This window comes from Suillus subalutaceus (genome assembly GCF_016647625.1).
Source record: "Suillus subalutaceus strain FC151 chromosome Unknown DFJ58scaffold_21, whole genome shotgun sequence".
In the NCBI taxonomy this organism is placed as follows: domain Eukaryota; kingdom Fungi; phylum Basidiomycota; class Agaricomycetes; order Boletales; family Suillaceae; genus Suillus; species Suillus subalutaceus.
The window spans coordinates 228,071-256,026 of NW_024540270.1; the positions used below are offsets into that span (position 1 = coordinate 228,071).

At 48.2% G+C, this 27,956-nt stretch overlaps 12 protein-coding genes across 12 annotated transcripts; 4 read left to right on the plus strand and 8 right to left on the minus strand.

The window, feature by feature from the left end:
- Positions 1–171: 171 nt before the first annotated feature.
- Positions 172–1,508, minus strand: DFJ58DRAFT_772520 (uncharacterized protein). The gene is made up of 5 exons (XM_041389230.1): positions 1,134–1,508; positions 965–1,078; positions 509–908; positions 357–461; positions 172–306 (listed from the first exon to the last, which is right to left on the minus strand). The coding sequence occupies exons 1-5, from the start codon at positions 1,335–1,337 to the stop codon at positions 281–283; spliced, it is 849 nt and encodes a 282-aa protein (XP_041247164.1). The 5' UTR covers positions 1,338–1,508; the 3' UTR covers positions 172–280.
- DFJ58DRAFT_772526 (uncharacterized protein) lies at positions 1,509–3,003 on the minus strand. Its single transcript, XM_041389231.1, has 6 exons — positions 2,829–3,003; positions 2,475–2,755; positions 1,939–2,419; positions 1,783–1,887; positions 1,691–1,731; positions 1,509–1,627 (listed from the first exon to the last, which is right to left on the minus strand). Exons 2-5 carry the CDS (start codon positions 2,700–2,702, stop codon positions 1,724–1,726), a joined length of 822 nt encoding a protein of 273 aa, XP_041247165.1. The 5' UTR covers positions 2,703–2,755; positions 2,829–3,003; the 3' UTR covers positions 1,509–1,627; positions 1,691–1,723.
- Positions 3,004–3,189: 186 nt separating this feature from the next.
- Positions 3,190–7,710, plus strand: DFJ58DRAFT_714886 (uncharacterized protein; the record flags this gene model as incomplete). Its single annotated transcript, XM_041384064.1, has 15 exons — positions 3,190–3,300; positions 3,416–3,680; positions 3,733–4,088; positions 4,144–4,932; positions 4,981–5,075; positions 5,123–5,462; positions 5,513–5,666; positions 5,718–5,794; positions 5,846–5,941; positions 5,995–6,111; positions 6,169–6,355; positions 6,403–7,084; positions 7,138–7,349; positions 7,401–7,571; positions 7,625–7,710. The coding sequence occupies 15 exons, from the start codon at positions 3,190–3,192 to the stop codon at positions 7,708–7,710; spliced, it is 3,738 nt and encodes a 1,245-aa protein (XP_041247166.1).
- Positions 7,711–7,918: 208 nt separating this feature from the next.
- On the minus strand, positions 7,919–9,204 carry DFJ58DRAFT_714887 (inorganic pyrophosphatase; the record flags this gene model as incomplete). Its single annotated transcript, XM_041384065.1, has 7 exons — positions 7,919–7,956; positions 8,010–8,119; positions 8,174–8,338; positions 8,388–8,662; positions 8,724–8,977; positions 9,035–9,073; positions 9,123–9,204. The coding sequence occupies 7 exons, from the start codon at positions 9,202–9,204 to the stop codon at positions 7,919–7,921; spliced, it is 963 nt and encodes a 320-aa protein (XP_041247167.1).
- Positions 9,205–9,477: 273 nt separating this feature from the next.
- DFJ58DRAFT_714888 (gamma-tubulin ring complex protein) lies at positions 9,478–11,791 on the minus strand (the record flags this gene model as incomplete). Its single annotated transcript, XM_041384066.1, has 7 exons — positions 9,478–9,636; positions 9,681–9,770; positions 9,826–10,480; positions 10,510–10,700; positions 10,741–10,846; positions 10,919–11,677; positions 11,748–11,791. The coding sequence occupies 7 exons, from the start codon at positions 11,789–11,791 to the stop codon at positions 9,478–9,480; spliced, it is 2,004 nt and encodes a 667-aa protein (XP_041247168.1).
- Positions 11,792–12,015: 224 nt separating this feature from the next.
- Positions 12,016–14,193, plus strand: DFJ58DRAFT_724688 (rab-GTPase-TBC domain-containing protein; the record flags this gene model as incomplete). Its single annotated transcript, XM_041385135.1, has 8 exons — positions 12,016–12,674; positions 12,735–12,862; positions 12,912–13,127; positions 13,179–13,522; positions 13,576–13,592; positions 13,640–13,677; positions 13,730–13,955; positions 14,013–14,193. 8 exons carry the CDS (start codon positions 12,016–12,018, stop codon positions 14,191–14,193), a joined length of 1,809 nt encoding a protein of 602 aa, XP_041247169.1.
- A 275-nt stretch (positions 14,194–14,468) lies between these two features.
- On the minus strand, positions 14,469–15,615 carry DFJ58DRAFT_655762 (Nop52-domain-containing protein; the record flags this gene model as incomplete). Its single annotated transcript, XM_041381869.1, has 5 exons — positions 14,469–14,943; positions 14,996–15,127; positions 15,182–15,338; positions 15,395–15,508; positions 15,558–15,615. The coding sequence occupies 5 exons, from the start codon at positions 15,613–15,615 to the stop codon at positions 14,469–14,471; spliced, it is 936 nt and encodes a 311-aa protein (XP_041247170.1).
- A 246-nt stretch (positions 15,616–15,861) lies between these two features.
- Positions 15,862–16,415, plus strand: DFJ58DRAFT_655815 (uncharacterized protein; the record flags this gene model as incomplete). Its single annotated transcript, XM_041381874.1, has 4 exons — positions 15,862–15,889; positions 15,940–16,045; positions 16,100–16,265; positions 16,326–16,415. 4 exons carry the CDS (start codon positions 15,862–15,864, stop codon positions 16,413–16,415), a joined length of 390 nt encoding a protein of 129 aa, XP_041247171.1.
- A 185-nt stretch (positions 16,416–16,600) lies between these two features.
- DFJ58DRAFT_724690 (ubiquitin-conjugating enzyme/RWD-like protein) lies at positions 16,601–17,408 on the minus strand (the record flags this gene model as incomplete). Its single annotated transcript, XM_041385136.1, has 6 exons — positions 16,601–16,710; positions 16,763–16,910; positions 16,963–17,051; positions 17,103–17,198; positions 17,262–17,343; positions 17,400–17,408. The coding sequence occupies 6 exons, from the start codon at positions 17,406–17,408 to the stop codon at positions 16,601–16,603; spliced, it is 534 nt and encodes a 177-aa protein (XP_041247172.1).
- Positions 17,409–17,950: 542 nt separating this feature from the next.
- On the plus strand, positions 17,951–19,263 carry DFJ58DRAFT_724691 (Clavaminate synthase-like protein; the record flags this gene model as incomplete). Its single annotated transcript, XM_041385137.1, has 5 exons — positions 17,951–18,046; positions 18,099–18,533; positions 18,592–18,662; positions 18,719–19,004; positions 19,060–19,263. The coding sequence occupies 5 exons, from the start codon at positions 17,951–17,953 to the stop codon at positions 19,261–19,263; spliced, it is 1,092 nt and encodes a 363-aa protein (XP_041247173.1).
- A 3,314-nt stretch (positions 19,264–22,577) lies between these two features.
- Positions 22,578–23,127, minus strand: DFJ58DRAFT_724692 (uncharacterized protein; the record flags this gene model as incomplete). The annotated part of the gene is made up of 3 exons (XM_041385138.1): positions 22,578–22,842; positions 22,895–23,026; positions 23,081–23,127. 3 exons carry the CDS (start codon positions 23,125–23,127, stop codon positions 22,578–22,580), a joined length of 444 nt encoding a protein of 147 aa, XP_041247174.1.
- Positions 23,128–24,205: 1,078 nt separating this feature from the next.
- On the minus strand, positions 24,206–26,984 carry DFJ58DRAFT_772561 (ADC synthase). Its single transcript, XM_041389232.1, has 4 exons — positions 26,676–26,984; positions 26,145–26,625; positions 24,724–26,122; positions 24,206–24,675 (listed from the first exon to the last, which is right to left on the minus strand). The coding sequence occupies exons 1-4, from the start codon at positions 26,732–26,734 to the stop codon at positions 24,314–24,316; spliced, it is 2,301 nt and encodes a 766-aa protein (XP_041247175.1). The 5' UTR covers positions 26,735–26,984; the 3' UTR covers positions 24,206–24,313.
- Between the last annotated feature and the right edge of the window lie 972 nt (positions 26,985–27,956).

The window sequence follows — 27,956 nt, forward strand, 5'->3', positions numbered from 1 at the left end:
AACATGAAGCGGGCCGCCACATTCTGTATAGATCTTCTCGTGTCTTGTGAGATATCCCCCAATGCCAGCAGGGGCACCAGCTTTTCTTCTTTGGGGGGACAGGGTATGATATATTCGATGTTTACACCCGTTGCAACCGTGACCGTGAAACTCAAACTGCACCAATATGAATTCTGGGGGATGAAACAATGCCTGTATTGTGCAAGTAGAACACAAGGAAGATGATACAATCAAGAACACGAAAGCACTAATAGATGCATAAACAAGAACAGGCGAAGTTCTACGCAGTCGGTTCCGGCTGTGGCACTTGAGTTGACAGTAAGGAAAGCGCAGAAACGATAGTGTCTGGAACTCACAGGTCCAACCAATACTTTGCATATACAGGTACGCCTCGTATGCCGCTAATTCCTTTGCTATTTTCTGGTTTCTACCGAGACCAAAACCCCGCTCGGCATCGTTTACTACAGAAATCAACAAGTCATTCGAGACTGGAACCAAGTTGTCTTACCTTTACATTTCACTTCCCATCTCGGATCATGCTGCGGGCCGTTTGAGGAAGCAATCCACTCGACAGAAATCCCCCGTTGATGACAAGTTTGATTGAACAAAGCAAGTGTGCCCTGGGGAACTCCTGAAAGTATGGTTGACGCTTGCGGAGGGGCCGGATAATATGGAGGCGGAGCGGGTTGCGACGTACCCGCCGTCTGAGGGGAGGCCGGGAGTGACGCCGCGGCACTGGAAGGTGACACAGGTGATACCGTCGACAAGGCGTTGTATTGCGAGTCATCCACTAAAGCCGGTGGTTGGCCCTCGGGCTTCACAAGTTTACTGACCCAGTCAGTTGTCGCCTGTAAGCCATCTTGGAGACAAACAGCTCCAACGTAACTGTTAAAAAGGAAGCGAGCTTCCTGAGGAAAGGTGGTCATGCGGCGTGCATCTCACATACATGGTCGATCTTCCGTACCTCGGGGCTGTCGAGAGCGCCTCTCGCTCCTCTCACACGTCTCTTCAGTTCGATATCATACGCGGCAAGCCAAGCAACCATGCTTTCGTTGCTTAAGATTTGCTCCTGTTTGGTCTAGCCACGGCATCATAGCGATTAAGTAGGAGTGATCACGATATCACGAGCATACCTTCAGCTCTTCGCCAGACAACATGGGTCTTTCTGCGAATAGTATATACGTCACGATGGTGTTCAACACCGATTTTCCAAGTTGTGCAAGTCTATCGCTATTTCCATGTGGCGTGTGGTCGTTAATGACACCTTGAGTCAAAGCGCGATGTGTGAAAACATCGAGCATCAGATCTCCGTGCAGCGGAGGAAGTGGAGGAACCATATGTAGTCTGGTAGTTCAGTGACGGCTTAGGGCAAGGGATGTTTCGGCGAGCTCAAGATCAGTGGCAGAACTCAAGATATTTATCGATGCATCGGTATAGCGAAGATCACTGTAAGCACAAAGGCGGAGGGCGTAATAGGAGCTCCCAAAGAGGGACTTATCTCACCGCATGTATCAAAATGTCATTTAAATAGAACGAGCCTATCCGACAGTTGTAGTAGTGACTTTGGTATCCAAACCGATACAAAAATAACTGTCTAACCAGCGGAAACCAGGTGGAGGTAAGGAGGCTTTGAAAAGAAGAGACAGTTGGGTAGAAAATCATACGAATACAGAAGACTCAGATGACATACTGATACATTCCGTTGATATAAGTCCGAATGTTGTTAGAGAACTAGAACAAAAGGTCAGAAGTTGGGCGCATTGGCAATTTCTGGCTACTTACGGCCCCAGCCTGTGGCCTGCATGTACTGATATGCCTCTGTCGCTGCTTGCTCCTTTGCCTGCTTCTGGTTTCTACCTGCCCCGGTTCCACGATGTTGTCCGCTCACTTCCAAGTTGCTCAGATAACCAAGCACATAAAAGAAGGCTAAAAGCTCACCAATACACTTCACTTCCCACCTCGGATTGTGCGGTGGCCCCGTCATCTCCGGTTTCCACTCTACTGTGAGTCCTCTTTGCATACACGTCTGATTGAATATTGCAAGTACACCCTGAGAGGGCACAGGCGGCGGCATCGATGGCATCGGAGGAGGCGCAGTGCTTGGCGGAGGCGGGGGTGGGGGCTGAGAATAATACATTGGAGGTGGTGGAGGCGGCGTTGTAGCGGGCTGGTTGTTGGTTGTATCTCCTGGGACTGTTGGAGGCTCCGAGGAAGGGTTGACAAGGCGTCCGACCCAGTTCATGACTTCTTGCAATCCTTTCTGGGTGTACACGGCACCAACATAAGAATTGAAGAGGAAACGAGCTTCTTCAGGCCTGTCAAGTACACTTTTGTCTGCACAACGAATTTTAGCCTTTAATCCGTAAAGAGAAAGCCAGTCTCCGATGTTCTTGTCGCTCAGCATTTCAGCTTGGCGCATCTATGGTGCCATCTCAGCAATACACAAAAAGGATATTGTTTTGACAATTACGAACTTTGAGATCATGGGCGGGAAGCATCGGTTTCTCTGAGTACAACGTGTACACGACGAGCATACTGAGCACCGAGCTACCCAGCTCAGCCAATCGCTCGGTATTTCCATGCACGGTATTCTCGTCGATGTCTCTGCCCAGCATAGACCGATGCGTATATACGTCGAGCATGAGCTCTCCTTGGATGGGAGGGAGTGGTGGTAGTGAGTGCTTTAAGTTGTTCATGGCCATCGTGGTATGAACAAGACAAGATAGGACTCCCTTGTTATCGCTTGATAAACCTGCTGAAGGCACGGACAACTGGGTTAGGCGTCTTTTGATACGTTGAAGCTTTTAATGTGTCATGTTGGTACTCACAAGGACGGAATGTGATTGTAAAGTCTGGCAGACCACTAGGATCGCAATGAATGGTCACAAACTAAGAAAAACTGGCCACGTAGTACGGCGTCTTTCTGTCTGTTGTTTGAGCGCTTCGTGTGAAATCAAAATACCTGCAAAACAGATCAGCTGTATGTAGAGAGAGTTCAAAGGCGCTACGGGCCTACGGCCGGGACACTAGTCACCCGTCAAATCCAATTGCCTTTTTTGACCAAACAATCGACGGCGGTCACGTGCATTCGTCCTTCCTCCAGACTTTCAGGTTCGTGAATGCAGTTTCTTAGGACTTAGTGTTGGGGCTGGTTTATCTGACCATAGTATAATAAGCTAGCATTTTTATATGCCTGGCGAACCAACGCCGCCTCCAGGCGAACAGCCACTCATACCAGAGCGGCTCCTCGACGTGCCCTCTCAGCGTTTATATTACTTGAGTTTGGGCTTGCTGCTGCAGGTGAGTGGCTTTAAACAGGTTTCAAGTTCTTCCTGCGCGAGGTCTTCTTTTATATTCCGTGCCTTGTGCATGCTACCAAAACATCACGGGTCTGACACGTTCCTATTCTCGGCAGGCCATCAAGGTGTTCGACGTCCTCCAGAACATCTTCGCGTCCGATGCAACGACATACTATGGCAGAAAATGGCTTATAGTTGATTTTGCTTACATCGCAACTCTCTCTCGGCTCCGAATACCACGTTTAAAGTATAGCAGGGCTGTCGTCTTACTCCAAATTCTATCCATTTGGTTTCTCGATGGCATGTTGTTCGGAGGAATTAGCTTAAACCTTGGGTTAATGGGATCCTCCGAAATAAGTAGCGTACCCTCGGGAATTCCAAGTAAGTTTGCCATAAATTTATGTCTTTAACTGAGCTCATTATACTATACAAGATCGACCAGACCTTCCATCTACTCCAGAACCGTTCCGTCTATCTGATATCTTTGCTCCACTAACATTCGGTCTCTTTTCGTTCAACACAAATTCCAAAGATGCCCGTCTGCTTGGCCAACACACGGTCCGCATGTCTCCTATCAGCACTGCTCATTTCAATCCACACTCGCATACTTTCTGCCTCCCACCTGTCTCGCCTGCGCACGTGCTCGTCCCAATCCTTGTGAACAACACGATACCGACTAATGTGCGCTATTCTTTTATTCCACTTGGCTCGGGGCGCGTGGAATACCTTGAATTGGGAACGAAGGAGTTAAAAGCAATCGAGCAAGCTAGAGTAGAGGGGCTGCAGGTTGTGCGAAGCAAGGATGCGAGCGGGTATGATGCGTACGATGACGAGGATGATGAAGAAAACAGATACCGGCGCCCGCCTCCAAAAGACACAAAGCTTATTACATCTTCGCTTTTCCAAGCCAGGGACCATAAGGCTCGACCGGGTGCTTGACAGTTCGAATGTTGCCGCACGTCTTGTTCACCCGGTTGAACTGACCGTTGTACCCTGTCCGACTGCCCAGTATACCGACGATGCTGTGCAAGATGTTCGCTGTGCAGGTGAAACATCTGATGTGGACCTTACCATCGATATACGAGGTGTTCCTCCGCTGAGCCTACAGTGGTCGAAGGATGTTAACGGGAGGAAAGAATATTTCCTTGTTGAAGGCATTGAAGACAGCAGCCACTCGCATACCGCACAAGAGGTCGCTCGCGCTCGTATACCTCAGAAACTCAAAGTTCCATTGTCTTTGTCATTGGATGTTCTCGGCAAGCACACGTATAACCTGGAGAGTGTTATCGATGGCATGGGAAACATCGTGCACCTCAACGAAGGGCATCGTGACGCGAAAATAACACGGTCCCTCTCTGTTCTGCGCCGTCCGAGCGTGTCCTTCAAAGCATGTGGTCCGGGAAATCCAACTTCACTCCTGATTGGCTCAGAGGCTCCGGTAGCACTAACAGTATCCAACGCAGACCCAGTGGATGGGCCATGGGATATTGATGTAAGGTTCGAGCCTGCCAGTGGGGACGGCAAGCGCATGAAGCCATGGGACAAGAAACTACAGACCCAGGAAAACAAGAATGATGTCGTGCTAAGTGCAGGTGTCCCAGGGGAGTATATTGTCACCGGCATCAGAGGCAAGGTAGGTAATGCACAGTTCCTTTTCATGATGATCCTGACCATGTCATAGTATTGCGATGGCGATGTGCTTGCTCCTGAAACCTGCAAGGTCGTTGAGAAGGCGACGCCCACCGCAGAAATCGAGTGGAAGAGGATTCATGAATGGTATGTGCCCTCGTTCTGGCAAGCCTTCCTTTCTAAAGTCTACTCAGTTCCGGCGACACAGGTGTTTCTGCATCCCTTGTCATGCACGGCACACCTCCATTCCAGGTCTACTACCGCACGCAACGTGATGCAGAGCCCCCACGCGATCTTTTCAAGACATTCACGTCATCCCGTGGCGAGCTCACTCTGCAGCCGGAGGACAGCGGTCACTACTATTACACCTTTGTACAGCTCAGTGACGCCTACTACAAAAAAGTCGCGCTTGATGGCCCAAGCATTGATCAAATCGTACATCCTTTAGCAGCAGCAGACTTCGTAGGCGGTCGCGGAAGGAGAGTCGTCAGCAGTTGTGAGGGTGTGACAGTGGGCATCGAGGTCGATTTGAGGGTGGGCAGTCTCGTCGGGTTTGACGGGCTGATACTAATGCGTATCCATAGGGCACGCCTCCTTGGAACTTGGAGTTGCAGGTCGTGGGTCCACGCAGTACAGATGCATTGGAAATAACCGACATCAAAACGTCGCCCACGAGGGTATTGGTACCTATACCCAGTGTTATTGACAAGGAGGGTGGAACATTTGATGTTGAATTAGGTAGGCTCGAAGGTTATTGTTCGATGAAGCGAAGCTAATCCATTCACTCAGTGAGCGTCGTGGATAGCTACGGATGCAGACGATCGATATCAGTTCCTGGCGTCTCTGTGAATGTCAGGAGAGTGAAGGTAGGTTGTTATGACTGTGATATAAGGGTCAAGTTTTGATTTCGTGTTCAGCCAACTGTCAAGTTCTACGGCAAGCGTGGCCAACGGGAGATCACTATTCTAGAAGATGATGGTGCAGACCTGCCACTTCGGCTGACAGGCGACGGAGTAAGTCAGATTATTGAACTCTCACGAGCAGAACTCACGTTCGCCTACCTTAGCCATGGAAAGTCAAGTACCGTCACATGGGCAACCCAGATCGACTGTTCACTGCTGTGCTGAAGTCTCCTAATGACCATATACATGTCACACAAAAGGGTGTCTACGAAATTCTCGAGGTAGCAGTCCATCGCATAACCACGGGATATCTTGTTCACATAATATGTTTATTCTAGGTTACGGATTCTCAATGTCCTGGATCCGTGATCGAAAGTGAAAACACTTATACCGTTGACTGGGTGCCACGACCATCTGCTCGACTGGATCCTGCAACTGTCTGCACCTTCGAGCCATATAATAGGTCACATATCCTTCCTCCGATTTGCAAAGGCCAGGATGCCCACGTCGACCTCGAGCTCACGGGTGTGTCCTCTCAAACGAAGTTCATTGCACTGGCTAACGTTTTCAAGGTCGACCTCCCTTCCAGATTATGTACAACATTGCACGCAACGACGAAGCAGGGGGTACAATAGTCCTCGACCAACCAACATTCAGCAGCATCCAGCCTCACACACGTTTCCAGCTGCACACGTCCATCATCGGGCGCAAGTATTATGAAGTCAAGCAAATCGGGGACAGCGCCTATCCTCTTGCGAAGCACAAAAACGCTGTCATCCCTCGTTCAGATCGCCTTCTTTTCGAGCAAGAGGTCATGGCAAGGCCGTCAGCGAAGTTCAAGAACGATAACAGAATTCTTTTCTGCCTGAATGATGCACTTACCTCTCGTGAGGCAATCTCAAATGATGGTGGTGTTATTCAGTTAGACGGGACCCCGCCTTTCCAGCTCGCTCTGTCCATCAGGAACCTTGCCGCGAGCCATGTGCACAAGGAAACAATCGAGGTACACGATAAGACCTGGATACTTGATCTTCCCTCTTATCACTTCACGTCCATTGGTCCGCACCAAATCACAGTGGAGTCCGTTCAGGACTCGTCGCACTGCGAACAGAAAGAGCTCTATCCCTTGCATCGCTCTATATGGGTTGACGTTGCAGAGTCCGCTGCGATCACCCCCGTCGACAAGAGAGTAGATTTCTGTGTCGGTGATGTGGCTCAGTTCCAGCTCGAAGGCACGCCGCCTTGGTCTGTCGGGTGCGTTCGGTGACTTGTCACACTTTGATTTGCTGACGGGAACGACGCTATAGGTACCGCATCAATGGCAAGTCTTACACCCAAGAAGCCAAGAAGTCCCCATTTTCCCTTATGCATCAACAAGCGGGGGAATTCACAGTTACATCCGTGTCGCAACAGCAGAAGCTATGCAAGGCTACAGTCACTGACTTGCAGTTTAGCATCCATTCTCTCCCAGCTGCCCAGGTCGGTCACGGGAAACGGATATTCCAGGACATTCATGAAGGTGATTGTCGTTTCGATACATGATGATTGTGCTGTGCTGACGTATGTGTAGGTGACCAAGCAGAGATAGTCTTCACGCTGATTGGAGAACCACCATTCACGTTCACATACCAACGAGCCGAGCCAATTCCCAAGAAAGGAGGCAAGCCAGGAAAAGTCCTGGAGACGCATACCGTATCGGGTGTCACTACGCACGAATACTCTATATTTTCCGCACTTGAAGGTCTGTTTCTACTTGGTTACACGACCCAGACACAGCTGACTTGCGTGTTGCAGGGACGTGGACAGTAACATCCATTTCTGATCGTTACTGCCGATACCCCACACAGTCAGATGGCGTGGTAGAAAAGACACGACACTAGGCTTTGAGATACGAGCACCGTCTGATTTTAGTATATCTCATGCCAGTAGCCACTGTAGCTTTAGACTAATAACACAGCATCAAACGTTTCGATCGCGTACGTGGCTAGTCTCGTCACTAGCCACCTAATCTTGGCAAAAAAAATTGAAGGATATGTAGTCGTTACGAATCCAAGTACATCAATTTACATTTACTACTCTGTCCTTCCTCTAAACCTGGACGGATGAGATGTAGAACCACTTTGAGACTGGGACAGAGAAGTTATACTATGCAGGACGAAGGGGAGGAACAAGTACTTACTGGAAGGATCGATGGGTGCAGGAGGTTGCCTGGAGTCGGTAGGAAGGTTAGCGTACGTGGGGTCGCCACGGGTAACGAAACTTGGCGAGCTCGAGTTGGAGAGGTTGCGGCTGCAAAATTTTTAGTTTTCAGCAACTAGGACAAAACAAGGAAAGTCTACGGACACAGAGATCTCGTAGGTAGGGGTTTTAGCAGGGCTATCACCGGCGATGAGACGGCGCCATGCCTCGTTACATTCGTGGATGATCTCTGTAGCATATTTCTTGTTCTTGGCCTCACCAGAGAAAGCAAAGGCGTTCTCGCCCTTGCCATCGGGAATCTTGTAGATCCTAGCAGAGACTATAGCGCCTTCTTAGGCTAATAGAATACAGCACATACCTGAACCACTCATTGGTGGCCCTGATCAACCCAGGAAGATGACGTTCCACATCCTCGATGTCGTTGAGCTTTGATGCAAGGGGGTCGTGCACATCAACGACGATAACTTTCCAGTCAGTCTCGCCCTCATCGAGCAGAGCCATGATACCGAGAACCTTAACCTGCTTAACCTGACCAACGTAGCCGACCTGTTCACCGATCTCACAGACATCCAATGGATCGTTGTCACCCTTGGCTTTGGTCTCTGGGTGGAGAGCAGCCGGATCCTCCCAAGTCTTACGATGATCGTTGGCGCTTAGCCAACCGAATAAGAGCGAGAAACGAAACAAAGCCCACCTGAGGGAAAGCACCGTAGTTCCAGATGTAGCCATGATGAGGGAAGCAGTTACGGACGAAACGCAAGCGACCCTTTTTGATGTCCTGTTTGATGGGGTTGAAGGCCTCCTCCTTGGAGATCTCCATCTTCGCGTTAGTCCAACGAGGGACCTCGACGATCATGTTGAGGATGCCATTGCTCTGGTCGGCAAAAAGAGGAACGTCGTGAAAAGAAGACACGACAGAACCATTATGCTCAATGAACACTCGGTGTTCTGATGATATGCGAGCTGATCAGCTGGCATGATAATTGTGGGTACGATCGCACTCACCGAGGGTGTTGGGCGCGCCAATGAGACGAGTACCAAATGCTAGAAGCGTGTTAGTAAAAATTACAGGTTTGGACGACGAAAACCGCACTGGAGACCATGGATGGATGTGATGAAGAAAGTAATCTAACTTGTTGGGAGAGACGACGAACTGCTATTGACCCTCCGGTCATATCCGTCAACTTAAACTTACCTGAAGTAAATCGACTTTCACTTGTGCTATTAATTACGAAATTATATTAAGCTGACACGTCGTGGGAGTGGTGTCCACTTGGACCCAGCCCGCTGCGCAGTAAGATAAATTATAACAGATTACTTGACAGGACCAACAATGTCAAGACTGCCAGCGGAAGGTGGAGGGTGAAATCGGAGACTAGATCATATGATAAGGTCGGATATCATGATCTTGGCGCCCACGAAGTTTAACTATTCGAGAATTACAAATATTAAAGGATATCTATTCCACCTTCCCATTCGCTGGCACCAGCTCTGGGCTTCGAGAATGCCCCGTTGAAGTCCAGCCGAAGCAATAGTCTCTCAACATGCCGGCGGACTTCTCCCTCTCCCTCAAAACCCTTGGACCCCTTTCCTCGGATGGACGTGCGCTGTAATGTTGCATTTACCACACTAGCGTTCATCAAGATAGGACTTTGAGGATATCACCAGTGGCCGTGAAGGGCTGCTGAGAAGTTGAGAGCGACAGCTGCTCGTAGAACAAATTAAGCAGCTTATGAAGGCTCTGTTGTATGATATGATCAGAATCAATAGTTAATGCTGAGAACAGGATATAGTACCTCATTGATTTCTGACACTACTTGGAACCGTTCCTGTACCATAGCACCCACCTTATCATCCCCACCAGGTGCTAAACTCCCCTCAAACAACAATGCAGGCAGGACGTCTCCACCCCATCTCTCGACCTGCGCAACAAATCGTTCACACACCTCGAAAATCGGCCGAAGAATCGCAGTAAGAGCGGGATTGCTCAGCAAGCACCCCGTCAGTAGCCGTTCAAGATACGTCGTATGGATATTTCGAAGCGTGGTGAAATCAAGGTAAGTCGAGGGGTCTGCATTGGCTTGGCCGGCAATGTTCTGTGAACTGGGGTGCTTGCCTACGCTCTCTGCACGTCCGCGACTTGGGTTTCCCAAGAGATCTTTCAGTCTTCTGAACTCGACGTCTATGACGTCGACCATGACATAACCGAGAAGCGTGTCAAGGAACCATCCCATATCCCTCACGACGCCCCACCCGCAGCGTAACAATTCTCTGCGCGCTTCGAGGTCTTCGGCAGTACCACCTTCGCCAAGACCTGTCCATCGCCGTCGCGCACGTTGTGCGTTAGAGAGCGAGGTCCAGCAAGTGTGAATTTGAGTGTGGGTTTTGCGTAAAGAAGAAAGGTAGTTGAAAAGAGCTGCGTATATCTGAAGATCCTGAAGCGTGCAGAAACTAGATCCAGAGGCCAGGTGACATTGTACGATAGTACGAGATTTGTGCCTAAAAGGAGATCATCAAAGGATGTGGTTTCGGGTGAATTACTAGCGACAGATGAAGATAGTGCTTTGGAATTCGCCAATGAGGGTAGGAGGGGTCTGAGGGGCCCAGAGGGGAGCTCGAAATGGAGATGTAAAAGGGATGGATCATGTTGGGCGGCTTGTGCCAAGAGACGCTCGGAGGAGCGCTAGGTTTAAATCTTGTTCTCGAATCACTGACGCGACTCCTGATCGTGTCGTGAGCCGTGATATCTTCAAGCGCTCAATCTCACGAATGAGCGCCAAGCTGAATTCGCCATTGCGCAGAAGGAAGTAGCTTGCCCTACCGGTCAATTGTTAGTCTACCACATTCAAATAAAAATAAAAAAAAGGAGGGCTCGGAAGGATCACGCACAGCGATATAACGGCATCTTCGACGTCCTTCCGCGTCAGAACGTTGAGCCATAGCCATTCACTGACATTTGTCCTGATCTGCGAGATCACAAGGTCGAATTTGTATTGATCCTCGGGTAAGACGGTCTCCAATAGATTGGCATATTCAAGCGCCTGCTCACGCGGTAGTTGATTCTGCCACTTCTTGGCTTTTATGGTCGCAATGGCCCGACCCACATAAACGATGGATTCTTTCGTTTGGGGAGAAACGCAAGAGGGCATAGCGCCATCTAAAAGCGTAAAATCTTCCGATGCTAAAGGATCAGAGGAAGCAAGGGACCCATGAACCACGAAAGCGGACAGCTGGCTCCGCCAGACACGTTGGACGGCGACAGAAAGGCGTGATATGATATCGGCAATTCGATAGACACCAGTCTTTGAACGGGCGAGCAACATGTCAATCAGGGGACCGGGCTTCCAGTGCTTCTGAGCCTGTAGCTGATTCATCAAGGTCTCTAACGCCGTGAGCGGAGAGTCCCATTCTGCAAAAGTCGCTCGTACAGCTGAAAGCGGCACGAAAGACCCGTTTGCAACGAGATCAGGGTCGCGTTTTAAGACCTTGGCTTCTGTATCTACCACAAGTTTTTCGTACTCGTCCTTCAGGATCTGGTTTAACGTCGCGCAGAGCGCGCAGACATAACGCGACTTGGACCGGGAGAGGGTCGCACACGCTTTCTTTATATTGCGGTATCTGGAAGCTATGTGTCCAAGGGCTTCAAGACTATTGCTCCTCGCCTGGATGCAGTAATGGTCTGAAAGCAGGATGTAAATTGTGATCTGTTGGGAATAACGACGAAGAGTGGCCTGCGAGAACTAGCAATACCTCTGCAATCATGTCAATATAGTCCTAGACGTCAGTTCGGCTGAGAGATGAGCACATAAAACAAGCAAAACTCACTTAAACGAGGACCTAGAATCTAAGACTTGGTTGACTGTCGAGGTGACTGCCAGTGATATTAAACTCGGAAGCTATTCTGGTCCTGGACGAGTAAATCAGATCATGTGATCATTAATACTAAGCGGGCCGACATCTGTAACTTAAAACGTATCCATACCACCATGGCAGATGACAAGCACGAAGTCGTAGAGCGTCAAGTAGGCAAAGGATTCGAGGCCCGCTTCGACCTCGACGATGCATTCTCAGACAGTGAGGATGCTGATTATAACCTCGAGTTCAGCTCCGCAGCTATCAGGAAACATCTCGCCGAGAACCCGAGTTGGACCGGAAATAATGACCGAGAAGATGACGGGGAGACAGAGAATAGCTCTGTGCGCGACCACGACACGTCGATATCAACGTTTTGTCTCGATGGGAGCTCAAACTCATATTCAGAGTCTAGATCTTCTTCCTTGTCATCACCACCGCTGACTGCGGAAGAGCAACCTGATGAGCAGGAGGTTCCTCAGGACTTCTCTGATATCACACTCTCAGAAGAACCGAGTGTAAACGGACACTCGACTAGCCATGGAGATACCCAAGAGGGGGATGCCTCCCCTCTACGGGATACCTCCCCTCCGTGGGATACTTCATATCCCGCCGTTCACATCGACGTCAGTAGATCACCGCCAAGTCGCGTAATGATGAGTACGGGCGCAGAAAGCAATGGAAAGGATCATCAGGAAGACGAAGCGGTACACCCAGTCGAGAATGCATCTTCTTCCTACCTCCCTGCGCCTAGTCATGATATTCCACCACTTCCTCCATCCCCATCTTCCCCGTTACCCCCAAACCCCAACAACCCCAACCATCATAAGTCATAGAAGACAAACGTACTCAGCGGGACCGAGTGCCTTCCAGAAAGTAATGAGCCAGACACGCCCTCATTTCCTGCCTCCGAAGAACCGTCAAGAGACCAGAAACATATGGCGGACTGGCAGGCCATGATGAAACAAAGTCGCGCTGCAGGTCATTTTATAGTCATATAAATCGTGGCTATATGCTAACTTGATATCAGAGGAGAAACGGCGGAAAGCACTGCAAGAACGACGTTTAGCTCGCGAGCTCAAGATCGAGCAGTCCATGTACAAATGGGAGAAGGAGATCCTCCCTGATTGGCGAGTCGTTTATAAGAATCCCAATCTTCGCAGACTTTGGTGGAACGGTATACCTACGAAATTACGCGCTTCTATGTGGCAGCAAGCTGTCGGTAACGCACTCGCTCTGAGTAATGGTAGGCATATGCACATCTTTCTCAGTGCGGTAGCATTCATTGTATTTCAAGATAACTACAGGAACTGTCTCAGTCGAGCTAGTCGCGCACTCTCGTCCGGCTCATTTCCTGCCGAAACATTACAGGCCGTCGAGCAAGACATCTTGTCCACCCTTCCCGCCCTGCACATCTTCCACCCTGAAACTGGGCCACTCTACAAAGACCTCAGGGACATGTTGTGCGCATGGGTCGTCTCTCGTGCAGATGAGGGTCTGGGATATGTGCACGGGACCGCCAAGATCGCCGGGATGATATTACTCAACATGAAGCCACAGCAAGGCTTCATAGTGATGAGAAATCTCTTGGAGAGACATTGCATGAGGTCATTATATGGCAGCGTTGCTGCCAAGGATGACGTGAGTACCGCAGATTGGCTTGGATCAGAGTCTGACTGAATCCAGTGTTTTAGGTTGAGGCCTATTATCGGTGAGCATAAGGACATGAGTGAAGGCATCTATTTATGCTGCTTTCAGGATATTCGACACGCTCTTAGCTGACTGCATGCCAAAAAGTAAGACTCCATATATCATCTTTCACCCTCGGCTTAATTCATTTTTCTCTAGTATACTTCAATTTCAAGCAGCACCAGATATCACCTAGTGCATATCTCCCTGACTGGCTTATCCCGTTATTCTTGGACCACCTGCCCTTCGAAGCATGCGCACGCCTGTGGGACGTTCTCCTACTAGAAGGGGACTCTTTTCTTTTTCGCGCTGCTCTCGCTATTCTTGCAGTCCTTGAACCACGACTATTCTTCCCCGACCGACAGGAACTTCTAGACCTCCTCCGGTGGGTAACTCCTTGATTTTGTTATTACACTGCTCAAAATCAGCGTTGCCATTACAGAGGTGAAAATAAGGCTGCGCTAGAAGTAGCCAAACGGGAGGGGCGTCCACTGGATGGTGCAAAATATGACATCTACGGCGTGGACGAAGAGACGCTTTGGGAACGCATTGATAGTATGGAGGACTGGTGGAAGGAGTCTACATGGAGACGTCTGACGCAGCGAGAACTGCCAGATTTGTAGATTGAAGATGCAGTGTACTCGCGAGAACATCACGCTCGAGTCATCATGGGGAGAAAAGGGATTGTCATTATATTACAAGGATGTGCAGAGCAGGCAGCTCAAGTCACGGCTACAGGTAATGCAGATGTCAAATAGGATCAGCGAACTGTTTACGAGGTTAATCAATTCTCTGTAATCAATCTATCAGCTGAGCAAGGGAACTACTAGCTTTGCAGCTTCATCGAAGATAGTGCATTCGTAACGCAACATCGAAGCATTACAGGTATCGTATGAGTTTATCCAGCACTGTCCTCATCCTCATCATCTTCCACCGCATCCTTATAGAACGCGTACATTCTCCGTCGATTTGCATCCCGGGTTTCTGTTTCGCTTGCGACATCGAATATCTTTTGTAATATCGACTTACGCACAGCATCTACATCCATTGCTTGATCACTGTCTGAGCTAGAGGCGCAGACGTTGCCCAGTAGTTCTGAGTAATCAGAAGATGATGTGCGTGCTTTCTTGCGGCTTGGAGGACCCGATGATGATTTCAGTGAATTACGCAATGGCTCAAACAACGACGATTGAATGTATTTGTAGGTCGTGTTTGTGGGCGTTCGTGCGGCGAGGGTAATGAAAGGCGACAGCAGCGTGGACAGTGGGACTGGAGGTGGTGACTCCGAGCTTGTTAGCGCTTTTTCAAGCTCCTCGAGGTATATTTCCGATAAGTGGAATGCAAGACTGGCTGGCACGCGTATATCGTTGGGACTGCAAGAATAGCTATAGTCGGCTTTCTGATATTTGTATAAGGACTTCTCACCATAGCGGTCCGTTGGGGCCAGATAATATTGAGTTGTGCTCCTCAACAGTGGCACTGTCCCATTTTGTCCGCACAAGCAATCTGAAGCTTGCATTCACGAACTTCCTGACGAGCATGTAGTACTTATCCATACTTGAAGCCAATATCAGTATCTGACACATCACGGTGTAAAATCACCGCACGTACCGAAGACGATCGATCCCATTCCATTCTCTAACCGTCATTGTCCAAAAACCTCGCAGAAAATTGAGTGACGAAGGTACGTCAGTGATCGTAAGTATGAGCTCCGCTAGCTCCCCCGCTAGTGCCTGCTGTACGAGTGGTTTGTCTGACATCCAGAAACCTGGAATATGACATCAAATATGACGCGGACGATCGATGATGGATGTGGAGACATACAGTAGAAGATGCCCTTCCATAGCTTAGCCATTTCAAGATCAGGCAATACATTTTCGGAGTCACTGGACAGGAAAACAGCAAGGTTTTTTACGGCTTTGTCCCGTGTTTTCTTTTCTGCATGAAGTCAGCGAAGAAGTGTAAATCTCACTCTCTTTTAGCACACCTGAAGATGCAAGGTATTTGCCCAGAGGCGGAACGGCAGGAGTGGACGCAGCAGACATGAATATTCGATGTCACAAAATCTTAACAGTCAGATCATTACCTGAAGGAGCACGTGATTTCGCGCCAAACCTATTCAGAGCCAACAGGGGAATGAGGAGCAGGTGATCATCAATCGTACTTTCAACGACGAGGGCGACGGGCAGGGGCATTTCTCGGCATTTTGGAGCTCTTTCACGTGGCTTTCAAAGCTCGAAAACTACATATAAAGGGTCTTACAGACAGGAGGACTCCCAGTATTCGTCATTATGTCAAAGGGACCCATCACATGCCACGGTGAGCGCTATGTCAAGGAGATACTGCTAGTGTTCATCGACACCATAAAGTTCTTGATATCTCTCTTGGAAGACCAGCAGAGGGAGTGGAGGTTAACATTCAGACCTACCATAAAGGACAGAGAAATGTTGACATCTTCAGTCCATTTGCACATGGGTACGTTGATCATCTTGAATACCCACTTGCCGGCCGACCATCGTGGCTCTGCAGCGTTACGGATGCCGATGGGCGATGCTTAAACATGTTGCCTCCACGAGGATCCGACGAGGCCAGGTTGCAGAATAAACAAGTGGATGCTGGGACTTACAAGATCGTCTTCAAGCCGAAGGATTATTTTGAAAAGACAGGCAGAAAATGTTTCTATCCCTGGGTGGAGGTAAGATTGGTTTGCTAGCCAGACAGTACTTGTTCCATGACATCTTACTAATGTGCACAGATCACTTTCGAAATCGAAAACCCAGAAGAACATTACCACATCCCACTTTTGATTAGCCCGTATTCCTTCACCACTTATAGGGGAAGTTGAATTTATGTGGAATGAAACGATCGAGGAAATCCGTGATCCAGACAGACTGTCACAGACATTGTATCATATCGTTACCTTGTTATCATAATGATCCCCCACAATGAGTCTTCGAATACAAAATAATGCCAGTGGAAAACAAAGATCATGGTGAACAGATGAGAACATCTACACGCGTCTAACAAACATCATACAAGGACCTTGTGATATGTCACACCCTTGATATTACCACCGCGCATGGATGTCTTAACATTGTACAGGAATTGTTCGCGATTCTTTCGTAGTTCTTCTGCTGCCTCTGTGAAACGTAGTCAGATAAGCTCATGCACCTGGAAGCAAATGCAGCGAACCTTTGTTCAATGGATCATCTGCATTAGGCTCCAAGAAAAGGTATTGTAAGCCGACCATGACCGAATTCAAATTTAAGACAGGTTTCCAGTCTTCTCGGAGAATATTCAAACACACGTTTCCCTCGAGGTCAACGTTTGGATGGTATATCTATATCAAACAGACTTAAAATAGCTTAGCTTTTGAGGTAAAGAAAACACACCGTTTGCATGCACTTGACCTTAGGAGGCTCGTGAGGATAGTTGGTGTTGATGGTGAAAGAGAAAGTGAAAGCACCACCCTTGTACATGCCTGGCGAGTTTGGTCAGTAAGGCAGGTATTTCCAGTATCCAGTAGAAACACCTTCATCAGGAGTGATGGTGAGAGTGAAGTTCAGGAGGTCGGTGGGGTCCGGGAAGTCAGTCTTCATAGTGGGAGGGAGATCAAGTTCGGTCAGATCTGACATCGCGTACATTAAATTCATGAAATCAGGAAACATAAAACAGGAAGGCCGGTACGAACCTTTCTGCACTCGTATCTGTGCAGCACTTGTTTTCGGTCGCTTCTTGGTTGCAGCGTCCTCATTCTTCTTCATACTCCATATCTAAACTCATTAGGATCGTGCGCTTATTGTATGAAACTCTGGTGTGATGTACAGACCTTGATCATGATGGCAGCCTAAAGGGAGTGTACCAGTGATAGTTGTGGCGAAAGATGCCTACTACTCACAGTGGGAGGTAGATGGGGAACAGGGCGAACTAGTGCGGAATGTGCCGAAATAGCGGCTGCCTTCGATCACTGCGGTGCTTGCTTGCAAGTCTCCTCGAGGCCTCCGAGGCCTCATGCACGCTTTCATGTTCGAATGGTAGAAATGTCATCGGAAGAAATTGCCTCTCACATCAAGGAGAGTTTCGCTACCAAATTCACACCGCCTTGCTCGGAACAGTTCAAACCATAGACTACTTTTACATAGAAAATCGGCTACAGATAGTATAATCTAGCCGTTAGCACCCCCTGAGGTCCCAGGAGCAGCGCACGGCTTGAATTGGGGATGACCTTGGATGGACGAAGGTATCCTTTGATGGGTCCTACCTTGAAGTTGCTCCTGGAGTAACTTCAGAGAGCAAGAGCCCAGCAGTCTACGATTAGAAGCTCTGACTTGTCTCTATAAAGATCTGATCATCACCACATCAAGTTCACTAATTTCCACCATGTCAACGCTATCAGAAACCCTCCCAGTCATTGACCTTGATATCTTCTTATCTCAACATACACAATCAATCAGAGTGCAAGAGGAATGTAACAAGGTCTCCGTCTAACTACCCACGGTCTGGTTGGTTCTGATCATTCAAGTTACAGGCTGCTGATGCATTGATCACATACGGGGCACTCCTTGTTCACGACTCTCGCGTATCAGAGGAAGACAATGACACTTTCCTTGATCTCATCGAAGACTATTTCGCGCAGCCTATCGAGGATTTACAGAAGGATGAGCGACCAGAGATTCATTATCAGGTTGGTGTCACCCTTGAGAATACAGAGAAGCCCAAATGTGCTGTGGATGAGCCATGCTTGGATATTATCGCCAACTTGGATCCAGCCGAACGGCCATTAGATGTCTCCGGGCACCATCCTGACCCCAAGTGCAGGTTCTTCTGGAAAATGGGAACTCCCCCTCCATATGAGACCGAGTTTCCGGCGCTCAATGCTCCAAATGTCGTACCGCAGGCCCCTGGCATCAGTGAGAAGTGGGAATTCCACCATGGAGAAATGGGGACATTCCATGAAGAATGCGTGAGTCTTGCAGGCGTGTTATCTGTAGGCTGTCGCTAACACAGACAACAGTGTTGAGAATATTGCTGAAATGACAGCAATTGGTCTCGGACTTCCTCGAGAATTTATTAAGGATGCAGGGAAATATGGGTCAGTCAGGTTTCATACAGTCATTCTATGGAATTTTACATTGATGCGGTGGATAGCCCTCATCTACTTGGCCCAACGGCTTCTGATTTGGTGAAGTACGGGCAAAAGGATACCATACTTGCCGGCTTTCATACGGACCTCAACTGCTTAACGATCCACGGTCGTTCACGGTATCCTGGACTTAACATCTGGGCGCGTAATACCGGAAAGCGCATCCCCGTTAGATTCCCACCCACTGGCCGTTACCTACTTGTGCAAGCAGGAAAACAGATTGAACATCTCACCGGAGGCCTTATCAAAGCTGGCTTCCACGAGGTAGTTGTGAACAAGGCTACGCTACAGGTTATACACTGCCGAAACCTATTGTGCAAGTGAAGAGCTGACTCCTATTTTCTAGACTATCGAGCGGCGGAAAGAGAGTCATCCTGACCGGCCAAATATTCGCATATCATCAACATTTTTCTGGCATCTCTCGTCCGATTATGAGCTGGCTCCGATCCCTAAGCTATCTGAGCGTGCAAATGTGTTCAATTCGAGTCAGACAGCTAATCAGCATACGTCTTATGAACGGATGAAGGTTGGACAGCAGGTTCAGAAGTGAGTGCCAAAAGTTTCCACCCCGAAGTCAGATCTTACTCATATCTGGTAGTGAACTCAAACATATTGCTCTCATGGCATAGACACTTGATTATTAGATGTGTAGAGTATGTCCAGTAGTGTATGCATGGCAAGGTATCTGTAGGACGTAGCACACTCATGCCGGCAGGCATGCGTGCTCAATAAATATAATATAAATATATATCAGCAGTGGCAAGAGGGTATCTCTGACTTCATCTATCATACTTGGTAGTTCTTCTCCCCTCTGTTGCAAGGCATGAAACTACGATATCGTCCATATAGGGTCGTCCCTTCGAAGTAATATCTAATGTCTGAAGCTCCCCCTTTTTTTTACTTGGAATGAATGTAGCGAAAAGATCCCTGCTCCGAGTGCACTGGATAGATATCACCTATCCGCCAAGAACATCCAGTGTGAGTAAATTGCTCATTCGCACCATGACAAGAAGTCGCACTTTTTTTCCCGAACGATTTAATTTCCACACGAGAGGCATGTCCTTCAAGTTGTCAAAACGCCACTCAAATCGCATCTGTCGGGTCATAACATATGAAAGTCATATTGATCGAATGGGGCAACGACTTACCTTTTCGCGGTCTCCCATTTGAAAATGTACCTCGTCAAGATAAGCCATCTTAGGCCGTATTGACCCTCTGTATTCAACCGTCCCGCGATATCCATCATCAGTGTAATATGGACCGTCTATATCATATGGAGGTGTGATTCAGCAAAAGATCATCGAGGGAAATTCGAAAGACCAAACTGAATTTCTGCGACAACCTGACCTTGCTCTGTTCCTCTGCGAATAGTTGTAGTGTATATCTGAGGTCTGAAACAGTCGTTCGAGACTAGAGATGTGATATAGAGGACGTGAGTTTGAAGAGAGAGCATGGGGCAAAAGTAGCATAGCGTTTGGACCAAATGGTGAAAATGTGAATGGACCTCTTGCTTCCACGTCAAATGAAGATTGCCCTCTTGCTTCTACGTTAGCTGAATAGTTTCTGTTGAGAATGTAAGACTAAGACTTTAGGGACGAGGGATGCTAAATAAGACCTCGCGATGGCTCCAATGAGAGTATCAGTCGATAGATTGGTTTGGGGCGCTAACACCACCAATGGTGCTTCCGGTACAACTTCTTGGGGGTTCTTCTTCTTCCTGTATTGAATGTTGAAGCACAACACTATAGCTAGACGCTAAGGGTCAGGATTATAGCTAGAATTGATTGAATGAAAGGACACACCTTGGAGGTGCACTGCGTGTGGATCTGATGGAGACAGCGTCCGACATGGTGTCTTACAGCGAAGTTGAAAGCAAAGGCCGCACAACCTGTGAAGCGCGAGCTATTTATCCCGTCTATACCAGTGACCCAGACAGACTATAGGCACTAGATTCTATATACGAATCAAATTGTGTATCCAAAAAATGATCAATGATCACAAGATACCATGATAACCATCCAAAAAGTACTCCCACCTACATTTAAGACTACAGCATGTGCAAGGCTATATCCGTGTCAATATGGGGCAGAGTGGGAGACTGGAACTAACATCCATATTTAGACGATGGGTATAGCAATCGGAACTGTAGACTCAGCTGGAAATGGCTCGGCATGGATAGTCACGGTGTCCAACGTACTAATACTAGATGTGTAGAGTATGTCCAGTAGTGTATGCATGGCAAGGTATCTGCAGGACGTAGCACACTCATGCACTGGCATGCGTGCTCAATAAATATAAACAAGGACTCCCCTTCGGTCGGCTCTACGACAATACGATATTGTGTTTACAGTAGCAACTCAGGAAATACTATATCAGCGTCGTCTCTGCAAATAGATAGTGTCTCTTCGCGTTCTCACGTTCGAAACACCGTGCACAATCGACCATGAGCGAAGGGATCGGTCCGGAGGTCGAGCACGGTTTGCGTTAGCGTCAAACCTTGACATCCATTTAATGTAGCTGCATAGTGCAGGTCGCAGAGGAAACTGTCTTTGGTTCACTGTCCATGGCGAACGGTTTGTGTGGAATGCGGGGGATGCAGTGGCTTTCAAATGTATTGAGAAGTTAGAGATTGGTTGAGGAAGCGACGATGCAGCACGACGACGTGCACACGCGCGCTTATGATCAATTTCTATCGAGAGGTTACATACTCCAGGATGGGTTAACATTGCAAGATAGTTGAGTGTGTAGTCTCGTGCGTTCAATCAAGTCTGCCGCTCAGCTTCTTTCAGGCTGTCTGAACTAAAATAAGATCCTACATGGCTTCGTCAATGAAATGTGTGATTGATATCACTTGCGATACTCACAAAAATCGCCTGGCAAGTTGTCTAGAATTTTGTCACTGAAGATCCATCAACATAGACGTTGAGAGGGGAAAGGAATGCACGATCAAGACAGCTTTCAGCGTCTTCGAAAATTGCTGGGAAGAGGACGTCAATGGTGTCGTCGAAATTTGTGGTCCAACAACGCCGTGAAATGAAGCAGAGGTCCCCATAGTCACTACTGAGCAAAGAGCCGTAAAAAAAAACAGAACATGAACGGTAAGAGGAGACAGAACGCAACACAGGAATGTCTCCCATTTCTGGAGTCGCGATAAAGCCATCATATCGCCAATAATTCTTTTTGTCGATCACATATCTACTTGCATTCTGAAGTCCAACCACGCCATGATGGCAATGAACAAATAGCAGTAAAAAGGAGACACAATCATGAGCGCATAACAACACAGCATGACGCGGTGGACACAATAGCATGTATTAAGCAGCAGTGGCAAGAGGGTATCTCTGACTTCATCTATCATACTTGGTAGTTCTTCTTCCCTCTGTTGCAAGGCATGAAACTACAATATCGTCCATATAGGGTCGTCCCTTCGAAGTAATATCTAATGTCTGAAGCTCCCCCTTCTTTTTACTCGGAACGAATGTAGCGAAAATAACCATGCCCCGAGTACACTGGAGAGATATTCCCTATCCGCCAAGAACATCCAGTGTGAGCAAATTACTCATTCGCACAATGACAAGAAGTCGCACTTTTTTACCCGAAAAATCTAATTTCCACACGAGAGGCAGGTCGTCCTCGTCAAATCGCCACTCAAATCGCATCTGTCGTGTCCAGGGATAACATACGAAAGTCATGTTGGTCGAATGGGGCAACGACTTACCTTTTCGCGGACTCCTATTTGGATATGTACGTCGTCAAGATAAGCCATCTTAGGCCACATTGACCCTCTGTATTCAACAGTCCCGCGATATCCATCATCGTGTAATATGGACCGTCTATATCATATGGAGGTGATTCAGCAAAAGATCATCGAGGGAAATTCGAAAGACCAAACTGAATTTCTGCGACAACCTGACCTTGCTCTGTTTCTCTGCGAATAGTTGTAGTGTATATCTGAGGTCTGAAACAGTCGTTCGAGATAGAGATGTGATATAGAGGACGTGAGTTTGAAGAGAGAGCATGGGGCAAAAGTAGCATAGCGTTTGGACCAAATGGTGAAAATGTGAATGGACCTCTTGCTTCCACGTCAAATGAAGATTGCCCTCTTGCTTCTACGTTAGCTGAATAGTTTCTGTTGAGAATGTGAGACTAAGACTTTAGGAACGAGGGATGCTAAATAAGACCTCGCGGTGGCTTCAACGAGAGTATCAGTCGATAGATTGGTTTGGGACGCTAACACCACCAATGGTGCTTCCGGTACAACTCTTGGGGGTTCTTCTTCTTCCTGTATTGAATGTTGAAGCGCAACACTATATCTAGACGCTAAGGGTCAGGATTATAGCTAGAATTAATTGAATGACAGGACACACCTTGGAGGTGCACTGCGTGTGGATCTGATGGAGACAGCGTCCGACATGGTGTCTTACAGCGAAGTTGAAAGCAAAGGCCGCACAACCTGTGAAGCGCGAGGTATTTATAGACGGCCCCAGACACTAGATTCTATATACGAATCAAATTGTGTATCCAAGAAATGATCAATGATCACAAGATGCCACGATAACCATCAAAAAGTACTCCCACCTACATTTTATCGAGTCTTACTCGTTTCTTCCTGGTCTCAGTCATTTCGATATTAGTGTTACTTCGAGCTGTCATATCTCGGTGCTAAAATTGATTGCGGGTCCTCCGAGCATTGAGCTGGAGGACCCCGCTTGCCCTAAACTCATTCTTCGAGTGCCAATACGAAGTGCAAGATGATCCAAGGGCTATATCCGTGTCAATATGGGGCAGAGTGGGAGACTAGAACTAACATCCATATTTAGACGATGGGTATAACAATCGGAAATGACTCAGCGTGGATAGTGCCCAACGTGCTACAGCCGAGACAACGAGAACATTATGGCACGCTTTATCGACAATCAAGCGGGTGACATCGTAGCTTCGTGTGATCTCGTCATATGCCCTTGTTCATCGGTGCTTGCACTCCAAGTAGACCTGTAGTGGTGGTCCGGAGAAGAAAAACACGAGAGTTTGAGCCTAGATGAGAAGTCCATCAATCTAAAAGCCCATCGCGTTCATGTAACAAACAAATAGAATATTTCAAGCCAAAAGTATAACACGCACCATGGTCAGACCTTGTAGAAATCGGAGAGTCCTTGTGTTCTCGGACTGGATGCATATCCGGTGCATGACTCCGTACTGCGGTATCATAGCTACAGAAGTCAGCACGAGAGTATGCAATCGGCGGATAGGCTGACCTTGAGGTGCAATGGTTAGGGTGCAATGCTGCTAGGGTGCTTACGGTGATGATGACGTGTGTACAACATTAGATTGCCCAGAATAAGTCTCCTGCAACTAAAGATGGAGCACGGGCTAACACGCTCCTTCGGTGACGACCAAGGTCTTAGACTTACGATCACAATGGCTTGATATTGAAGGAAGATAGAAGACTGCATGCGATGCAAACTCACCCACAAAGCCAATCGTGACTGAAATTCTTCAGCGGCTGAAAAAAGGCGGTGAAGTTGAATTCAGAAATTAGTGTGTAAGACAGTGCAGACCGGCGATGTAGCAGGTAGCCGTCAAGATAAGATAAATTTCCACTAATTCCCGCGAGGTACAGCCGCGCCAAAAACGCGGAGGACCGACTGAAGTTTCGCCAACATCTCATCCCACTCCCCATCAGGGTCCGACAGAGCAGTGATAGCCCCTCCAGCGCCAATCACCCACTGCTCTGGCTCGTGTACACCAGGGTAGAAATCGGGATTAGTGAATTTCGTCCACGAATGAGCATCGCATTCGTATCGGTCATCGTATTTGAAGCAACTTCGGATGGTAACAGACCAGTCACCACCACCTCCAGCGCACCAATAACCGAAGACACCGGAATAAACATTGCGTTCCTCGTCTTCCAGTGTTTGGAGGATCTCAACACTGCGCTTCTTCGGGGCTCCAGTCATGCTACCTATGAAGTATATTAGTAACAGTTGAATCACAATTCTACGAGACATACCCGGGGGTAAGCTGCGTCTGAGAACCTCCCACCCCAGTGCGCCATTAGCATAGTGGCTGGCAGTTTCGTCGGCACCGTCTGCCGACTGGCCTTCGATAACGCTAACAAGCTGCCACACTGTCTCGCACTCCTCCACAGTGCAGAACTGTTTGACTTCTACATTCTCTCCAACAGCTCCATGCATATCATGCCGAATAAGATCGACAATCATGAGGTTTTCAGCAACCTCTTTTTGGCTGCCCCTGAGCGCTTGCTCAGCAACAGCACGGGTGATACGAGGGCCCTTCCGTATAGTACCTTTGACGGGACATAGCTTATATGTGGTTCCAGGGGGACGAGTGTAGGAGAGAAACCGCTCTGGTGACGAGGCCAGTAAGGTCGTTGGATGCAACCGAAGGTACGCAGCGTGAGGGGCGGGGTTGAGCTCGCGAAGATGTTTATAACGCTGCCAGGATGGGGAGTATGTTGATGAAGCCTTGGGTGCCAACGGGTCGCTCAAAGTGATGCGAGTATTAGCTGTAAGACACAGCTCGTAGGATTCTCCGGCGAAGAGATACTCCTTCGCAAGATTAATGCGGGATCTGTAAAGATCCCGGTCTGGTAAAATGACAGTAGACGTATTTGGTCGCGCCTTGGTTGAATAAGGCGTGGTATTATACGAAGAATATGTTGAATAGTTACGGGCGGCAGAATGAAGCTGTTCGGCCATTTCCGTCAGCCATTCGTCGTCGTCTTCCATGATAGATTGGATATAAACGTGTCCAGAAGTTGAGTCGAGAATTATGCTGCGCTCTACGAACACAAGGTTGACATCAGGATGTCGTGTCTGGCTACATGTCCCGTCAGGTGATACTCTGAGAGAGTCAGTGCCGAGCTCGTAGCTCAGGCAGCCCATGAGGCCACCCCAGAATGGTATTTCTGATGAACCGCCAGTGACCTTCCGCTTGTTCATAAAAGAAGTAAGCCAGGACCACACATCGTGAGATCCCAGATGTATTTGATCGCATGACTCCCCATTTGCCAAATGAACGAAACTATCTCCAATGGTGTATGTGATTCGGAGGGACGTCGAAGTCAAACAACCAATGATAGTGAACTGGCCTGGATGTGCAGCAGATTCCAGCATAACGAAGGGAGATGAGTCGTCGTCCACGCCCAAGACCTCGCATATCTCAGGGGCAGACAGGCATGGGATGCTCAATTTTATCGTAGAAGCGGATAGTGGCATGTTGATAGGAGGGGTGCTTGGCAATGGGCGAACGTATGGCCACGAAACGCCAAAGATTGCATCTGCTTTCTGATCCCATGGGCGTGTGACTCGCCCACGAGAAGAACTCCAAGTTCGCGCTAAACGCCAGAAGTTTAACATGACTTCAATACCCCCCACCCCGCGTGAGAACTGATTCAGGATGATACTGAACAGCCCAGAAGGGTCGAGTGCGATGTCTAAGGGCCATTACTACCTTCCCGTTCTCCTCGTCATGTGTCGATGCGAGTTCTTCAATATTCTTTGCACCACTCAGCTCGACGTGGAGGGAGTGGTAACGAACGGCATCCACAGGACCGACGCCCTTGAATATATCTGTACCACTGTGATCGACAGTAGATACATGACCGTGCTTGACGACAGAAAGCCTATGTAGATTAGCCCCGTATTCAAGAGCTAAACTCTGAAGGCCCAGGCAAACGCCGAAAACTGGCAAAAGGTGTGCGTCGTCAATCTTCCATAGGTCTTTGACGAGACCGATGTCCTCTGGAATATCTGGAGATCCTGGGCCGGGACCGACGACGACGCCAGAGAAGTAGGGCAGATATAATAGTAGATCTTTAAGCTCTATATCATCATTCTTGATGATATGCACATGGCAGTTTGGGATAGCCTGCCGACACAACGCTGCTAAGCTATTGAAAATGGTTGAGTCACATTCCTCAGAAAGAATACGAGGACTAACTTGTACGTGAAAGAGTCATATGAGTCGACCAGCAGAATCCTTGGGGGTTCAGGACTCATTGAAAACCGTGACAGATTTGAATAGAAAGGAAAATAAGAAAATGGCCAGAGGCCAAGCGAAGTTACAGCTACTTAAGATAATGAATCGGATAAGAAGAGAAAATCGAACAGATGCTCATGAGTAAACAAGTACCCGCAACGTATCGATAGTAGATACCCGGATGGCAGCGTGAAGAAGTGAAGCTTTCGGACACCGGAGTCAATACCGGGATCACAGTGCTAATCAAAGAAGAGCTGAGACACTCTCAAGAGGCGTGCGATCAGTAACCAACCCGCCCGGGCCGTTTTAGACTTTTAGTTCGGTGACCCACCATCACCTAAATCGAGTAGTTCTGTCGCGCTGAAAATTTTTACCGTTGAATGTGAGACGCGTCCCGATAATCACGCGTCGTATGCAATATAACGAGCCAGAAACATGCGTGTATCGATTCCTGAGTAATGACATACAATTGGAAGCTGTGAAATCCGCGAGAACATGAAGTAGCAAGTGTAAGAAAGCAGAATTATCATAGCGAGCGAGAGTTGTGCACGTGCAATTGTGAAAGAATGCAAAGGAACGGAAAGGAAACAAAAAAACTAACTAGGCAGAAGTACGAACTTTCTTCGCATTTGCGATGCCAGCGCTATTAGTTTTCCGCTTGCGAGAACCGGACACAACTTGAACATTTTACTCGAAAAGAGGCATAAGCCATCGCACCATTCGCGTCTTCTTGTTCGAGAGCAGTCAGCGTGAATAAGTTGAGAATCTGCGCAGGAAGAGAATAGCCAATGAGATTCTCTGGATGCGCATACTGTGGGTGGACCTCTTCAAGGTGTTAGATCATGTTGTAACGCCAAACAGTGTCAATGAATGTAGCGGCAGTGCGACTTTTCTTGCCCGTGATGGGCGCTAAAGATGGGTGACACAACTCACATTTGAGTGGGACATTGCGACAGGGTCTGTTGTTTGTCAGCATTTGGATAGCGGAATTGTGTGGGCATAACGGCAGGATAATTCGACCTTCGAAACAGCGCCGCTGTTTGTAATTTTGATTTGAATCTTGCATTCCTCGCAGCCCGATCATCCGCATAATCTGCATGGCTGATGAAGACCGACCCAAAAGATCAAAGTCAATACTTGAGGCTATGCAATTATGACATGAACTTACCTGTTCCTCCAGATTATCTTCGACGCTCGTTACACCATGAGATGATCGCAATATGTGAATGCCGACATGCGCAC